The 18,595-nt window shown below is 39.3% G+C and overlaps 1 protein-coding gene across 12 annotated transcripts in view; it reads left to right on the forward strand.

The window, feature by feature from the left end:
- Positions 1-18,595, forward strand: part of ARID1B (AT-rich interaction domain 1B) — a 411,191-nt gene that overhangs the window by 229,026 nt on the left and 163,570 nt on the right. For 8 of the 12 annotated variants that reach the window (XM_059035978.2, XM_059035981.2, XM_067011074.1 and 5 more), the window contains one exon: positions 14,238-14,279. The exons of the other annotated variants lie outside the window; for them this stretch is intronic. In XM_059035978.2, coding sequence (XP_058891961.1) covers positions 14,238-14,279 — 42 coding nt within the window. The remainder of the gene's footprint in view (positions 1-14,237; positions 14,280-18,595) is intronic. 12 annotated transcript variants of the gene reach the window in all.

Below are 18,595 nucleotides of genomic sequence, written 5' to 3' on the forward strand. Positions count from 1 at the left end.
GGCAGCCTTCGCCCCGCCCTCCCCGCCACCCCTCCCCCGCACGTAGCCTGTGAGCCTGTGTGTTGGGCGGGGGCGGAGTGGGGGGTGTCTTCCAGCTCGACTAGCCAGGGCCCCTGCCTCTGTGGCCATGTTGCCCGGGACTGCACGGCCCCCGGTCCTTTCTTGGGGGGCGCTGGGAGGGGGAGCCCGTGGCGCCTACTGTGGAGCTTTCTGCAAGCCGGAAAATTGGCACCTAGGCAGGAGGTGCCTAGTGCCCTGTCCAACGTAGTTCTGTAAAGTTTCTGCTGACACAGCTTAACATTTAAACGAAACGCACCGGACTGACGCAGGCAGAAGAGCGTTTTTTCTGTGCCACTTCTAGCCACAGTTCCACACGAAATTGCTTCCTTTGCTCCCTAACCTCCTCTTCCTCCTCCAGTTCGGCTTGCCAAAATCGGTGTGCTTTAATTTTTCCCCTACTGTGGCGCGTCTCTCTTTTCACTTTTCCCTCCCCCGCCCCAAAAGCAACACCACCACCCAACTTCCAGCACTGGAAGAGTTGCAGCTCGTTTTGCATGATTAAAACGAGTGCCTGATGGTGGAAAAGCACCGAAGGCGCTGAGGAGGAAGGTCCGAGCACTGCCAAGGCCTCTAAACGCAGGGTGGGGCCGGTGTTCAAAACCCGCTTGACAAAAACAGGGCGGGGCTGGCAGGCGAGGGGCGGGGTCAGAGCTTGGAGCCCAGGCTGCCGAACGCTGGGCGGGGCCCGTGCCAGAGGACAGCCGCGGGGTGGAGCCTGAAGCCCAGGCCTATGAGAACTCAGCTGGGCCGGCGGGTGAGGGGCGGGGCGGCCGCCGCCGTTGGCTGCTCTCCTGCTGCCCGGAGTCAGGCTGACCCAGGCTGGGGCTTCTTAGACGACACTTGGTTTCCATTTGTGTAATAACGGCTATTTGGGGCCAAGTACATGCTCGTCCACCTTCTTTGGCGGGAAAACCAACTCAATATTTATTTAAAAGCTGGGAGAGGGGTGGGGAGGGATGGACTAGGAGTTTGGGGTTAGTGGATGCAGACTATTATGTATAGAATGGATAAGCAACAAGGTCCTGCTGTAGAGCACAGGGAACTATAACTATATTCAATATCCTGAGACAAACCATAATGGAAAAGAATATAAAAAAGAATGTATGTGTGTAACTGAGTCACTTTGCTGTATAGCAGAAATTAGCACAACTTTGTAAATCAAATATACGTCAATAAAATAATTTTTTTTAAAAGCTGAGGAAACTTGACATATATATATACTAACATGTATAGAATAGATAATAAAAACTTGCTGTATAAAAAATAAAATCAGGGCTTTCCTGGTGGCGCAGTGGTTGAGAGCCCGCCTGCCGATGCGGGGGGCGCGGGTTCGTGCCCCGGTCCGGGAGGATCCCGCGTGCCGCGGAGCGGCTGGGCCCGTGAGCCGTGGCCGCTGGGCCTGCGCGTCCGGAGCCTGTGCTCCGCAGCGGGAGGGGCCACGGCAGTGAGAGGCCCGCGTACCGCAAAAAAAAAACAAAAACAAAAAAATAAAATCGTATTCAAAACAGAAAAGAAAAAGCTGAGAAGACTCTAAGCTTGTTAAGTTTTATCTCCTGCCTGTGTTTTCCTGCTCGTAGGCTTTTTGGAATATTCCCTTTCTGCTGTTTAGCCTTTCTCTGTTGTGAAGACTTAGGGATCATTGAGTGTTCTCATTGGTCATCTTCTCTAGGAGTCTTAAGTAGAATGTTGCAATTTAGACATCTTTGACGTTTTCAAGTAAGCTAAACGACACATAAAACTATAGTACAATAGATTAATTAAGATATGCATTTAATCTAGCTAGTAGTAATCAACTCTGGCCAATTGGTTTTTAAATTTTTTATTCTACTCCATGGACTATGTAATTTCTAAAGTTTATTTACGTTGATACTGTTTACATAAATAGCTTGCTATGTGGTATGTTTCTCCTATCATATTCAAGTCAACTTAATCTTGGAATCCTGGAAATTTGATGATCTATTATGGGAATGTCGTTTTGAGTTAGTTTATCAATACTGATGTAGAGGCAGAATCTAGGAAGTGTGTCATGAAGAATATAAGAGAAATAGCTTTGAATAGGAGTTCTGAATATTAACATTCTTCTATTTGCTTTTATGGGTTATAATGTTGTTATGTTCATTGTGGCAGATGAATATGCACAATATTTTCACTTGTGATGTGTATACAAACAAGAGATTTTGTAGAAAATAATAAGATTCTAGCAGGGACGTTCCTAACCTTGATCATAGTTGCTGGTGTAGGACGCTTGCCAGTTCCCTTTTAAATTAAATTAAATCGAATATTATTTGAGTGTTTTGTTAAAAGGGGAGGGTCACGTACCAGTTTATGGTATTGTACACCTCCTCACATTTTAGTGAGTATGGAGAGCAAATGCAGTGTTAGGATAAGCCTTCAATGATGATCATCAGTGGGCCAAGATAGCAGCTCTTTTTAGATTTTGAGCTACCGTCTTGTGTAATAGTGGTTAAGTTGGTTCTGGTAAGTGAGTTTTGGGTTGACAAGCCTTTTAACTCTCTAACTTTGTGAGTACTGAATTAATGGAAAGGCTTAATTTTCTGCGTATCTGAGAAATGATATATAATTGCAAAACAAAACAGAACAAACTTTTCACAGAAGTTGATGGAATTTGAAAAAAGTATAACATGAATTGAATAAAAAACAATTTCACTTCTTTCACATCCTCCCAGCAGCATATTCCATGGTTACATGAATACCCCCTAATCCCATTGGTGAAAACACATCTGAAATTATAGGTACATCAAACTTTATTTAGGAGTCACTATTCTCTTGTTAATCATAAAGTCTTGGATTCAGAAACCCTAACCCAAGTAAGTGGCAGCACAAAAGACATACCTGTTTGAATAGTCATTTATGCCCACTGTCTCCAAGAGCCGATTCTGTCTGCTCCAGGCATTTGCCCGGTTTACAGCAAATTGTGAAATTATACTTTGCCTACGTAATAGTCCTAGTAAGTATGAGATTCCTACACTCCCCCAAGTTTTTCAGAGGGAGTCTTGAAGTAAATAATAGATTTAAGTGAGATTTCAATCAAATGTCTGATTTGACTAATCTTGCAATGAGGTAATAGATACGGCTAAGATATACACATATGAACATGCATACACCTGCATCTATATATGTTAACAGGCTTTAGCTACCTCAGAGCTTATTTTTACTTTTGGCTTTTCCCCATTCCCCCATTTTGTAAAATAAGTGAATTTGTATTAATTATAATTGGTAACAACTCTCCCTTTTAAAACATAAAATAAAATATGGCATTGAGCTCACATTTTGTACGAGTAGGTTTATCTCCCTGTGCACAGTTGTCACTGAGCTTGAGAGCTTCTTTCTGGAAGAAAAATTTGTCTTACAGCATTTTACTTCAGCAGTACTAAACCACTGCTTTGTGGCACCTTGGTTCTGTAGCCCTTCCACCATGAACATCATGATAATGCAGTGTAGCTGTTTCAGCACCTGAGGCAGCTTTCATTCCAAACACTGTTTTTCTTCCTGTTAATAAAATCAAGATTTGAATCAAGGCTTTTCTTCCTGTGCTTATGCTTTTGAATATCTGTAGCTGGGATTTCTCATGTCTAGACCAGAGTTTCTAACCTTGGTACCATTGACAATTCGGGGCCTGATAAGTCATTGTTGTAAAAAGGCTATACCCTGTGCGTTGTAGTACCCACGAGATACCAGGAGCAAACCCCATCCTAACCCCCAACTGTGATGATTAAAAATGTCACTAGACATTGTCAAATATCCCCTGACTTACTGGAGGCGGGGAGGGGCACAAAATTTTTCCTGGTTGAGAATCACTGGTCTAGACAAAAATTAAATCCATTGGAGATCGTTGGCCAAAATTGTTTATAAACTCTTGGTGAAACATGACATGAATGTTACTGCCAAGTAGCTAGTTTTTTTAAATTTTATTTTAAGTTTGGTTGTACATTTTTAATTTCAGAAAACTCATTTTTGCTTAAAAAGCTGTAAAGAGGGACTTCCCTGGTGGTGCAGTGGTTAAGAATCTGCCTGCCAATGCAGGGGACGCGGGTTCGATTCCTGGTCCGGGGAGATCCCACATGCTGCAGAGCAACTAAGCCCGTGAGCCACAACTACTGAGCCTGTGCTCTAGAGCCCTCAAGCCACAACTACTGAGCCCGCACGCCTAGAGCCCATGCTCTGCAACAAAAGAAGCCACCGCAATGAGAAGCCCACTCACCTCAACGAAGAATAGCCCCCACTCGCTGCAACTAGAGAAAGCCCACGGGCAGCAACAAAGACCCAATGTAGCCAAAAATAAATTTAAAAAAAAAAGGCTGTAAAGACTTTGTATGAACAAAAGTGAGTCTACTTAATATAACAGTATTGAAAGGACCTACTGAGAGTAAATATTTCATACATTAAAAATCAAGTTTTTCAACCTTGAGACTGTATTTCAAGCTTTTTGCTACTTTATATGTAGAAAATAGTTCCACGGTATAAGCTCAGTAACTGAATTTTCTCATACATCTCTTAGAGTTATTACAGCTGGATTACCAAATAAATGTAAATATGTGGTCCTATAACGGGTTTTTTTTTAAAGATTTGACTTTTAAAAACTGAACTTCAAAATTTCTGAGCTATAGCTTATGAAGAGGTAAGTGTCTACTTCATATCTCAAGGTTGTATTGTATTTTCTTTTCTGAACTTGTACATACTACTTTAACTTTAGTGTTGGCTGTAGTTTTTATTTTTAAGTTGATTTTGCTGGTTTTCATGTTGAAATTCAATTTTATGCACAATTGTATTAAATATCAAAGATTTTCACTAGACACGATCCCGTTTTAGTTTCAAAAAAGACCCTAAAGTTGTTTCCTACCTTACCAAAAAATTTCAGAAACCTCAAATACCCCCTACCAGAAGAAAAATCTAGGAATTCCCAAATCATTCAGAAATCTCTAGAAATTATCATCTGAAAATTTCAGTCCTATGATCTAGAACACTTTATCAAAAAAGAAAAAAGGCGCACTCTACAATGAAAATCAAAGGCGTTTTGAGGGTGACAGACTGGAATATTATTTTACTTTAGTTCTTGTCTGTATATTTGGAAATGGTAATATTTGCTGAGTACCAGGGATTACTGTTTGGTGACATGCAAAACCCAACGATATGTGAAGAATAGTACTCCCGTAGAACCTAGAACCTTTTTAATAGAACTTTCCCATCACCCCAAAAGTTTCCTTTGCCCCTTGGTAGTCAGCTCCTCCCTCCACACCCAGCTCCTAGCAACCACTGATCTGTTGTCTTTCCTGACAGTTTTGCCTTTTCTGGAATGTCTTAGAAATGGAGTCATCCAGTCGGTAGCCTTTTGAGTCTGGCTTTAGCTTCTTTTAGTTAGCACAATACATTTGAGATGCATTGTGTTGTTGCTTATATCAGTAGTCAATTCCTTTTTTATTGGTGAGTAGGTTTCCTTTGTATGGATGTAGTCCATTGTTCTGTGTATCTGTTCACCAATTGATAGACATTTGGATTGTTTTCAGTTTTTGACAATTTTGAGTAAAGCCTCTATAAACATTCTCATACAGGTTTTCAGGTGAACATGTTTTCATTTCTCTTGAGTAAATACATAGAAGTGAGATTTCTGGATCATGTGGTAAGGCTACTTTTATTTTATTATCTTGCCACAGTAGATTACTTTAAAAAAATCAGTTCTCGTGTTCGAATCCCATGTTTTTAAACAAATTACTCATGTTTTCTTTTGCCATATGGTACTGCTGTCTGTGGTGGAACCAGAGGGTTCCTCCTTGATAATTTACTCTTCAGGGGAGCCCTGTAATCATCCATCAGCACTATTTCAGAAAGTGGCTCTATTATTTCATGTCAAGGTGTGCCCCTTGACATGAAGTAGCGACGTGAGTGTCACTAACAAGTGTGATGCCTTCCTTCTCCTTTGGGTCAGTCTTTGTTCCGAAGAGGTGCCTTTTCAGGCTTCTGTTAGTTGTTTCCAGTCCGACCTGAGCCTCATGTGTCCTCAGGCATCCAGCTCTTCAGTGAGCAGATGAAGGTTTGTAATTATCTCCCTGACATTTTTCTGTACCGAAATGCCCATGTCCTGAATCACCAGTATTTTTCGATGGTTCACGACTAGAGATTCTTTAGAGACAAAGCCTGTATGGCCCCTTATTATAGAAGATTAATATTGAACAATTTTGAACTCAAAAAGGCATTAAAATAAACTCAGTAGCAAAGCTTTTTCACACAACTAATACCCATTTTGGAAGGCTTCCTCTTTTTCTTGTACAGTTTTTTTTAGACAACGTGCTTATTTGGGAGAGAGGAAGGCTGGGCAGACAGGAATCGTGGTGTGCTGTCAGTTGGTTGCCTTGAAAACTTGAAGACTTTAATATATGCACATTAGGTGGAGCATGTTTTAAAATCTTGTTAGATCTACAGCTGTGACATGGAGCCGTGTCAGATTGTGCTTTATAAACATGTATTCATAGTTTCATTGTGTTACAGTCCCCAACGCACTCATTCATACCTACTTATTTATTTGTTCAACAATTATTCATTGGGCTCCTACTCCACGTCAGGCATTTTTCTAGGTAAGAAACATACAACAGTGAATGACACTTGCAAGGTGCCTACTCCTGTGAAGTTTACATTTTAGTAAAGGGATAAAGAAGCAAATTTCAGGTGGTAATACCAGCAAGGAAGAGGGGCTCCTTGGGGAGGCGACCTTTAAACTGAGGTGTGAGTGACCTGAAGGGACCAGTAAATAGAAAGGTCTGGCAGCAGAGTGTTCCAGGAGGAGGAGACAGCAAGTGCAAAGGCTATGAAGTAAGAGAGGGCCATTTTCAAAAACGGAAAGGAAGCCAGTGTAGCTGGAACATCGTGCATGGAGGGGGAGTGGTGGGGCTCTCTGGGACTGGGGTCAGTGAGGCAGGCAGGGGCCACTCACTTTGGCTTCTTGTGGCCACCGTGAGGAGCTGAGATCGCATTTTATGGTCTGGGGAAGTTTCAAGCAAGGAGTGCAAACGGAGGAGGGACTTGCCCGTGTCGATGCTATAAGTGCTTTCAGAACCGCCTTTAATACCGTGGTGTTCTTGCCTGGAGCTCTGGCAGTGGATGTATGGCACCTAGAGTTCTCTCATTTAGAGCCTTAGTTAGCTTTTCCTATGCAACAGAGCATAAGAGCGGCCCACAGCTCAGTGCTCAGAGCAGCCAGCACTTAACGTGCCTTATGACCCTGCAGTCTGACGGTCTGGCCCGGGTATTTTTCCTGGTTTCTGTCGGGCTCATTCTCCCGTCTTCAGTTAGCCATACTGATCTGCTAAATGGCTCCGCTTCTTGAAGCTGACTGGCTCTTGGCTAGGATGATGTGGTAACAGAGCCATACGTCTCTTACCCTCCGGCAGACTCGTATGGGCTTGTTCACCTGGTGGCCGGTTGACTTTCAAGAGTATGGTTAAAAGGGGGCATTGCCTCTTGAGCCTTAGGCTTGGAAGTAGCACACTGCTTCCTGCTGCTGCGTTCTCTTGGTCCACGCGCTTCACGTGTCCAGCCCAGATTAACGGCTCAGGGAAACAGACTCCACCTGCACAGTGGTGGCTATTTTTGCACACTGTTCTACACTCAAGGTCTGTTTTCTCTGAGCCATGTCATGAGTTGGTGATTGCTTTGTGCATCTTCAATGAAGGTATCCTCACCCAGTCAGAGAACACAATTAGAAAGAGGCGTGTGACCGCAATGCTCCCAACCTTTGTATTGAATTTGACGGCCTAGGATATGAAGATACAGCTACATTCTAGTACAGAAGATAATGTGAGCATAACACTTGCCGTGAAAAGTGTAATTGTAACATATCCATTGTTGGTCTTGAAATTGTATTACACTATGTTAAGTATGACAGAAATGGTTTTTGGTGTATAGATAATAATAATTAATACTTATTAATGTTTATCCGTTCCCTATATAGGTACAAGTTTTTAGTTAATTTTAAATACATTCAGAGAATGGATGTTCTACTCAGAGCACTTAACAGTAGAAGGCATCATTGTGTGTTCTATTACCGGCTAACCAAACACCTAGCCGTTTCTGCAAGCTGTGTCCTTGAGCTGTCATGTGGCCCGTACATGCTAAGAAGAATGAGGAGAATAATAAGTAAGAGAAGAATGCTGCCAGGGTTTTACATGGTTTTTTTAAGTGTTCGTTTTTTAAATGGATTGCAAACAAGTAAATAGTAATGATAGTAGTGGTAATAATAAACAATGGTAATATTAAAAAGACAAAACAGGTTCCCTGCTTGCTAAAATTAAAACTTTGCAACCCAAGGGGAGCTGTCTGTGTGCTTATGTGAGAGGGAGAGGAAGAGAGGTGGGGGACGGAGAGCTTTTCTTCCCACAGTCTACATTTCCTAAATCCTGGAACATGATTTTGGAGAACAGTTTATTTATTAATGTCTGCTTCTCCTTAATGTATAATAGGTAAAAGTATGCATTATCGTTCTAGTTGGTGTATTGGTCATTTCGGACCAACCGAAAAAGAGACACAGCAATCTTTGTAAGTAGAATAGTATCTTTATCCCTTGAACATCAATCTAGGCAAAAATTATTTTTTCTAAAAGCATTGAATTCTTAGTATTTTACTTGTGGACAAATATTGTGATTGCAGATTCCATCAGATTCTTCTCCTCCTCTCACTCCCATCTGCCTTTGGGTTGAATACCTCACAGATAATTTTGCTTTTCCCACCCCTACCTGGAATTGGAGGCAAACTTGATATCATTTTAATGTTTTATTATGGTGAAGACATGGTATGTATGACCACTGGAGAAAATAATGGATCATTTTGCATCACAGTTATTCAAATGGAAAATTAAAACTGCCTGTCCTCCTCCCCTTGTTATTTCAAAATAAATTATAGATGGATCAAATATTTAAATGTAAAAAATAAAAAGTGAAACGTATTAAACGAAAACATGAATGAATATTATAAAATCCAGGAGTGGACAAGACAATTTCCAGCGTGGCACATATTCTAGAAGGCTTGGAGGGAACAAATGGATAGATTTGATTATTTATAATGTCAACTTTCTGTTTTTAATCCTACTTTAAAATTTTAACATGTTAAAAGCATTTCCCTAATTTATAAAATATTTCCTGAAAACTGAGTTTTTCATGATTATGCAATGGTCAATCATATATCATACTTTGTTTAACCATTCCCTATTTTTATACTTTTTTCTAATTTGTCATCATTTCAAATAATGATATAGTATTTCATACTTAATATAGAAGCACTTGATCACAAATCAGATCACGAAGATTTCTCTAGCAAATAGATTGCTGGGTAAATGGGTATGAATATGTTTGAGGCTATTGATGTATAATGGAAAACTGTTTTCTGGGAGGGCTGTTCTTATTTACATACCCATCACAGGTGTTGAGGGGTCTGGTTGTACACACAAGTGCTGACTACTATACTTTTAAGCCTTGCCAACTTGAAAGATAAGACTTTTACTTACATTTCTATGATTATTATTGACATTGAACAATTTATAATGTTATCATTGGCTTATTTTATTAACTAATTACTGTTAATTGAACAAGAAAAACACATGCGTTGGTGAAAAGATTCTTACACTGTGAGACAAAATACAATGAAAAATAAGTCTCTCCCTTGAGGCAATCACTGATGTATTTCTTGCATATCTTTACAGAATAGTCTAAGTGTATCAATCATATTAACCGACTCCCACTTTTATTTTTAACACAGATGTTAGCTTACTATGTACACTATTCTGATTCTTTTCACTTCATGTGATATCATAGAAATTTTTCCTTATCTACACAGATAGACACACCTCCTTTTTAACAGTATTATAATATTCTGCTGCTTAGCTGTGTGAGAACTTATTAAACACCCCCTTGTTGATGGACATTTGGTTGGTGGTTGTTTTCAGCTTTTTAGTGTTGCAAACAACTCTGGTAAACAACTTTGTAAATCTTTATTTTTGCACTTGAATATCAGTGGAGTTGTTGGGTTAACACCTAATCACATGCGTATACATTTTGGTGGATACTGCCAAATTGCATTTTATTCCAATATATGTTCTCATCAGTGCAAGACCATGATTTGAGTGATTTCCCACATCTTTGTCAATATTATAATTATCTAAGTTTTTAATCTTTGGTAATCCATGGTGAGAAAAATAGAATAACGTTGGAAGTTTTGACTTGCATTCCTTTAATTATGAGTAAGACTCTTTGCATGTAATTATAAATCATCATTATTAGTTACTTTATTTCTCTTTGTGACAGTGTAATCCTGATTTTAGAATCTTTATTAAAATGGGACACAGTTTTGTCAATTTTTTTTTTTTTAGTATATGTTTTTATTCTTTTTCAAATTCTTTTCCCATTTAGGTTATTACAGAATACTGAGCAGAGTTCCCTGTGCTATATAGTAGGTCCTTGTTGGTTATCTGTTTTAAATATAGCAGTGTGTACATGAAAATGCTGCTGAATATTTGTGTTTTCTGCTTTAGAGATGAAAGTAAAAAGGGCTTTGAAAGTGATTCAAGAAAGGGGAAGGTACAACCACGGTTCCTTCCAAATTCATGAATTCACATTTTCCCAATTTTCTTAATAGAATGATTGGAAATTAAAGTGTTTTATTTTAATTTTGGCAGAGGGAGGGCTTGTTAGGGTAATTGGGAGAGAGAGAAGCCAATTGAAGGGTTTTTGCTTGATTAGAATGAAAGAACTGTGAATGGTGTAGCTGCTTCTGAACTTGGCGGATTGAATTTCCACAGTGGTTTTAGAAATTCTCTACAAATGGAATCCTTTTAGGCATGTAAAGTGGTGATTGCAGCATCCTTTGAAAGACGCATGGTTTAAGGGTAAGGGCTGGACTTACCCTGGACTTAGGAAGTCTCTGCTTTGTTAGCCCACACAAATCCCTTCACACCTTATACCTCAGGACCCCTTGACAGGTTCTCTCTCCCAGTGATGTCAGGTGCGCGTCTCGTCAGTATGTTCAAAGTCACCTTTGCATTTGTTACAGCATCTGTGTGGAGAAGGAGAACATTGGGTATCGTGTCCTAATTTTAATTTAGATCAACCTGTGACCTTTTTTCTGGATGATTTTATAACATTGCCAGTTTTAAATCGCCCTAAACTGAAGATCAAAAAGAAAAATGACACCGTGAGTAATCTCGTCTATTCATTTCTGGATTGAATTTATTTTTTACATGAATGTTTAAATACATTTTACCCAATTAATAATAATTTCGTGAAACTCACCACTTTTTAATCTCATCCAGTACTGAGCACGTGTCCTACGATGTAGTAAATATCCAGAAAGTCTTTGTTAATGAGTCAGGTAAATGCAGACTGTCAGCCCTTTATCCTCCCACTACATTATTAAATCTTTACGCTGAGAATATACTAATTTTTTCCAGTTGTAAATTCTTGTTTTAACTTAAAATTGAGACTACATCATAGTAGTCTCAATTTGCTGATGATGGCTGTCTGATCACTAAAATCCCATCAGATAAGCACCAATCTACTTTTGCTTATTTATAGGAATTATAGATGTTGGGCTTATGAAATAGAAAATACTTATCCTCCTTCTGTTTTCAAAAGATTCAAATTTATGATAAAAGAACAAAAAAGCTTAGCTGATTTCTGTTGCTAGTTAAGTTTAATGACTACCACCTGAAAATCATGTATGACAGTTGAAATACTCCCTTACTCCCACTAGAGGGGGGATTCCTTCCAACTTAGGTAAAAATGCTATTAGATACAACATGAAAAACCTCTGTGTGACATTGATCTTTCTTTTTTATTAAATTGAAGTTAATCTCATGTTTTAAAAATCAGCTGTCCTTCTGTAGGTATTGCAATCAAAATCTTACGGAAATAGAAATCATAAAGGATATGAAGTAGAGTGCACGTGTATTTAAACCATAGTGCTTTTGAACAAGCCGTAAATTTTTTAAAGTTGCTTTAATTAAACTGGCTAGTGCTTGGGAATTTCAGAACATCACTTGGAGCCCTCCTGGAGATAAAATCTAGGGTCGAAGATGAGGCTGACCTTTTGAGATCCGCCTCCTTACTCCACTCCCCAAGGCCTGTCTTCGTCTTGTCTGCTGACGTACCACACGCAGAGTTCCTAAATTCCACTTGAAAGTTTTGGTTTGCTATCACCTCAAGCTGTCCAATATATTAAAGCCATATCTTTAAATAGATTCCTATTTGCCATTGAATTTTCTTACTACTTTGACTTTTCGTACTGTGTTAAGCAAATGCAGAACTCACTCTGGAGATGATCTTTGCAGGTTTGAACATATAATATGTTTTAAAAACAATTCTATACATATTAAAATATCGTATCAAGGGTGAATGTACCTAACACTGAGGTATGCAGACATGAAGTATGTGTATAATTCAAGAGTAAATGTCATATTGTGTTTATAGTAGCTAAGATTTGGTGAATTTGTTGCTTGTGCCTTTCCTTAACTAAAGTTTCCTGTGTTGATTAGAAGTTTTAATGGAAAAATATTTGAGGTTAGTAACCTAGCGTTGTGAAAGGCAGGACTTAGGAAATTCAAACATATGTAAATTGGAAATAACTGGGTTTTTTTTTTTTTTTTTTTCTTAAAAACTATAAGAAGATCCTGTTTCTAAATCTAACAATTAGCTTTGGAAATCTAAGTGTAAACAGAAATGCTGTCAGTGAATCTTATAATGATCTTGTGCTGTAGTTATCCAACGTTTCAGTCTTTAGCCTAAAATCACATTTGGTATCAGCGACGTATGGTTTTCATCAAAACTAGGCTGCTCGTCCTCTCAATACCAATCATGCGTTTCTCTTGCTTTGTGCACCAATCTCCGTCAGGTACCAGGTGGTGGGTGAGCGTCACTTTCAGTAGAGCAGTTGGAGAGTACAATTTGTTTCCTCATTTCTTCTGTGACCCCTTTGCTTTCATACTGGATGACAGCTTATTGCAGTGATCTTCCTTTCTGTATTTTCTCTCCCCCAAGGGAAAAATCCAGTGTTTTTTTAATAGCAAGATACATTGGCGAGCCTGTATGTTTTCTATTCTACTTAAGTGTCTACCACAAATGCCTGATTTTAAGGTGTTTAAAACCAACAGTGAGGGACTTCCCTGGTGGTCCAGTGATTGGGACTTCGCCTTTCAATGCAGGGGGTGCAGGTTGGATCCCTGGTCAGGGAGCTGGGTTCCCGCATGCCTAGAGGACAAGAAGCCAAGACGTGGAGCCAAGGCAATATTGTAACAAATTCAATAGAGACTTAGAAAATGGTCCACATAAAAAAAAAAAAAAACCACACACACTAACAGTGAAGCCAGGTAGTCTGATATTACTGCCCCACCTCCGCTGTCTTCCCCAGACACTTTAAAAAGATTCTTATTTGTTCTGTTGCTTTCTTTCCTTGCTCTTTTCCATCATATACTGGTACTTTGTAGTAGTCAAACTTAAACGCTTTATACACCAGACTGAATAATTAGATTTAAAAAACAGTAATTATCAATACACATCTTGTTCCACACAGCTTTTAAAATTCATGTTAATGAGCTCTGTCTTCTAATGCATAAGACTGACAGGCAACTTTGAAGTTTTGCCATCATTTCGCAACTTGTTGCTTAGACTCTGCCTGCCCTTTCCTGAGTATTGCTTTCAGGAAGCCTTGCTCTGCAGCATTCCCGAGATTCAGGACTACCCACTCTGATGTGAAGGAGACAAGAAATTACTAGCAGCTTCACAAGCATGATGAAATTGCTTTACGGAGCATAGCTTTCCCCTCGCTGACAGTAAGAGTTCAAAAAGTATACGCAACATCTTGTGATTGAAGTGAGGAGCGTGATTCTCCGAACTTCGCATATCATTTAGAGGAACTCACACCACCACTTCAACGTGATAGCAAATATATTAATTTGATAGGTGCTCACCCTGTTATTAAACTGGAAGCCAGGGCAGTGACCTGGATTGATACCCACTCATGAAGAGACTCACAGATCTCTCTTTCTTGACACCTGACATAAACTGAATGCCAGCTTTCTCAAAATTCTTAGTTCTGGGCCATGCCTGTGCTCTGGTGTCTGCGGTTAGACTCAAAGAAGGTTTTTGATAGTGCCTAAATTATTTTTTTCCTTATGATTTCAGGTTGAAGTCTTGACCTCGGAGGATACTGCCTTTGGACTCAAGGTGTGTAGTCTGACGTAGCTTGTTGAATAGGTTTCATCCGCTCCCCTAAGTGGATTGGAAGGCTCAACAGAGAGGACTTGTGGTTTTTTTTTAATCAAATGGAGAGGTCCTAAAATCTTCCAAAGTTTCAGATTTCCCTGTTATTGGGATTAAGATTAGATTATGGTAGTATTTTCTTTTCCTTCTTTCTTTGTTGTGGAGAATATGAGAAATAGTATAGGAGACCAAGAGTTTTATTTAGTAGTAAATGACTTTTAAATTTGAGTTAGTCATGGAATCGAATTTACTGAAATTCCCATGCCCCCAGGTCGGGGGCTGTGCAGTTCAACCACCGAATGGTATCAGAATGCTGTGTTGAGTTCACAATTCTAACTTCATTCATTCATTTATTTATTATCCCTGCTTCAAATATTTCTTGGACCCTCATGCTCCAGTCACAACTAGATTAAATCTCAGCTCCTGCCCTGGAGCCGCTCACAGTGAGTTTGTAGGTATAGGCCTATAAACAGATAAATTATCCTGTGCTGTGGTTGTCCCCGTGCTGAGTTATGCCAAGGATGTGGAGTTGAGTGGGAAGGCATTCTCGGAGGTTGATCCCTGGGCAGAGCTTGAGGGCTTGGCTTCTATTTAGGCAAGAGAGGACAGGAGAAATGAGAGCTGTTTTCAGGTCAGGAGAACCATGAAAAAACTCAGAGGGAACTAAAAGTAGTTAAATTCTGCCTCTGTGGCAAGCTCTAGGGTTGAAAAGGTTAAAGATTTGAATTTTATCCTACAGAAAATGCGGAGCTATTAAAAGATTTCAAGTCAAGTAGTGGTTAGATTTGCAACCTAGGTAGATGATTTTGGCCACTTTGTGGAGGATGGATTTGCCAGAGACCAGTGAAGGGGTTGACTGGGTCAGGTGAAAGATGATGTAGGCCAGAGCTGGCATAGTGGAAAAGGAAAGAGATCCTTAAGAAGTCAGTCTGCAGGACCTGATGATCAGATATGCAGGGTAAGGAAGGCAGAGGAGCTGAGGGTGAGCTCAAGACATAGATGGGCTACACTGAAATATAGAGAACAGACGGAGGAGTCACAGATTTTTAGCATCATAGTCTTCCACACCTGTAGTTCCTTTTATCAGATTTACTTGCCTTTTGTACATATTTGCTAGTAATTCTTAAACCACTTAACTAAACTGGTGAGAAGTACTTACTAGGGGAGCCTGACTTTACTCTCATATAGCTGTGTACAAGGACAGCCTCGTTGCCATCAATTACTTTGAAAATCACGAGTTTCGGAGGGTAGTTGGTGAAAACTTGAGAGCGTAAGGTACGGGTACTCTTGCCTGACTCCTACTTTCCCTTCTCGATGCTTGGCATTTTGTTAGTACAGTCAGATTAGTTGTGCTGCAAGTACAGGTAGAAGACGTTGTAATACTACCAAACTCAAAACTGTTTAGAGGTTATAAGCTTAGCAAGGTATTACATTATAAATAAATATAAATTAAAAGTAAAAAGACATTAACACTTTATAAATATTTAAATATTTGGTAAACTAACTCAAGTTTTATATCCTTAATTTGTTTTTTTTTTTTTGCCTCTATATCTATCAAAAATAACTAAAAGAAAACTGATTATAAATAGAGCTCATTCGGTATTTGCAGTATTTAACATATGGTCGTCTTCTGAATTTTTCATTGTTTATTAAATACCCAGCATGCATGCAGAATATTCACTGCATATTTAATAAACCTGTAGGGTCAGCCCTGTGAACTCATCTCCACAATCCTTCGTACTTATACTGAGTATGCAGCAGATTGTGGAATATTATTGTACCAGCAGCTCTCATGGCTTGCCCCACTGTGTAAAGGCTTTGCATTTATTTTATGGCTAAGCTAGCAGATTGCTTTTGTAGCCTTAAATTCAATTTGTAGGAACACAATTTGAAATTTTTTCCCCATGATTGAATGATTTTTTTTTAAAATTGGAAATGTTTCATTAAATGAAAACACTGTAATCGTTTTATTTTTCAGGTTCATTTTGAAAGGCAGTATTCGTTAGGGTGTATATTTTGGCAGTTTTTAAGAGGGACTTTTTTAATGTATATTTATTTTTGGCTGTGTTGGGTCTTCGTTTCTGTGCGAGGGCTTTCTCTAGTTGTGGCAAGCAGGGGCCACTCTTCATCGCGGTGCGCGGGCCTCTCACTATCGCGGCCTCTCTTGTTGCGGAGCACAGGCTCCAGACGCGCAGGCTCAGTAGTTGTGGCTCACGGGCCCAGTTGCTCCGTGGCATGTGGGATCTTCCCAGACCAGGGCTCGAACCCGTGTCCCCTGCATTGGCAGGTGGATTCTTAACCACTGCGCCACCAGGGAAGCCCTGAATGATTTCTAAAGAATTAGATGCTTTTCACTTTTGCATATCTACTCAAAAGTGTTCATACATGTAACTATTATCTGTAAGTCAGCCAATATATTTTTATCTTGTTTCTCAAAAGGTCTAGGTATTCGGTATTGGTCAGGTTTTTGAACACTTATTCGCAATTGATCTTTTTTCCTGTTTGTATATACACTGGGAAAAATAACTCAAATCTGACACACTGGTAGCACATTAATGGTATCATCTTGGTGCATGTGGAGTATGTGTCTATCCCATATACGTCTCTGATCCTTCCAGTGATCTTTAATGGGCCTTTGATCTTTCTTTACTTTTTTTTTGGATACTATCTAATTACTCGTTTCTTGTATGCTTCATTTTCTCCCAAGTCGAACTAAAATCTACAAACTTAATATTTCCTCAATATCTACAAGCATGAATTTGTCAGTCTCAGTGGAAAATGACTTAACTGTGTTGGGACCCAGAGGTGCAAACGACCTATGTCTGTTTATGAGTGAGGTGAAACTATAACCCAGGAAAACAATTTTGCGGTCATTCAGAACTGTCATGCCTATTGTGGCTGTTTTAACATTAATTTTTTAAAGATAATCTAATAGGAAGGAAGTATCTATGCTCTTTCTTTTTCTCCACAAATCTTAATTTTGCACAAATACTGATTCATTGTTTTATTAGGCTTACCTCAGTCAAAGGTAACTTAGAATTCGAACATTTCAACTGATTTCTAGTGGTTCTGAGTTTTGTAACTTTGGTGGTTGTTTCTATACAGGTCTAGTAAGATGCTTAATTTAAAATTATGTATACTTCTCACAAACAAGAATTTCAGTGAATAGAAGAGGTGTTTGAAAATTTAAAAATGAGCAAAGATATTTGGAAAGGAAAGTTCTGCAAACTATAGACTGCTGATCTTGACTTCAGCTGTGATCAGGACTGGAATATATTAAAAAGTTTATAATTCTATAGGGTAATAAATCAGGAATCTCCGGGGCAGCCAACATGGGTTGGTTGTTTTTACAAGAGAAGTACGCCTTCTATGTCATTAATATACTAGGTAAAGCTGGTAGTGATAATGAGACGATAAATCAGCTAAGCCAATGTATTCTGTGTTTAACAATTATATTGTTAAACATAGAAGAAGTCTAAAAATTTGACTTCGTTGCTTATGAGTTCTACAAAGAAATTTATAGTAGGGAAGTAAAAGAGAAATGAATGAAATATCTCTGGGTTGTTAAAAAAGAAAAACTATGTAACATAACTTTTCCATAAATTTCTTAAGAGATCTTATCAAAATCTAAATAAATCACCTAAAAATTTCATGACCACAAATCTTTTGCCCTCTCATTTGTTGTATATAGCTAAGTCAACAATTATAAAGAAGCAAGATTTATTTCACTATTAACTTAAATATCTTTGCTAATCTAAGTTCTACAGTTACACTCATTGAATTCATTCTGTCATTCTAATGCATTTCATTTAAACAAATACCTGTGGAGTAAACATACATGTTTATTTATGTGCTGGGAATGCAGTGGTAAGAATAATAAACCATTGCTTCTGTGGACCTTACATCCTTTTTTTTTTTTTTTTTTTTTTAAATTTATTTTAGCAGCGTGGGGTCTTCATTGCTGCGCACAGGCTTTCTCTACTTGCGGCGAGTGGGGACTACTCTTCGTTGAGTTGTGTGGGCTTCTTATTGCGGTGTCTTCTCTTGTTGCCGAGAACAGGCTCTAAGCGCGCGGTCAGGCTTCAGTAGTTGTGGCTCGTGGGCTCTAGAGCACAAGCTCAGTAGTTGTGGCACCACGGGCTCAGTAGTTGTGGCTCGTGGGCTCTAGAGCACAAGTTCAGTAGTTTTAGCACGTGGGCTCAGTAGTTGTGTCTTGCGGGCTCTAGAGCACAGGCTCAGTAGTTGTGGCGCACGGGCTTAGTTGCTCCTCAGCATGTGGG

The sequence above is a fragment of the Kogia breviceps genome, chromosome 13 (assembly GCF_026419965.1).
Source record: "Kogia breviceps isolate mKogBre1 chromosome 13, mKogBre1 haplotype 1, whole genome shotgun sequence".
NCBI lineage: Eukaryota > Metazoa > Chordata > Mammalia > Artiodactyla > Physeteridae > Kogia > Kogia breviceps.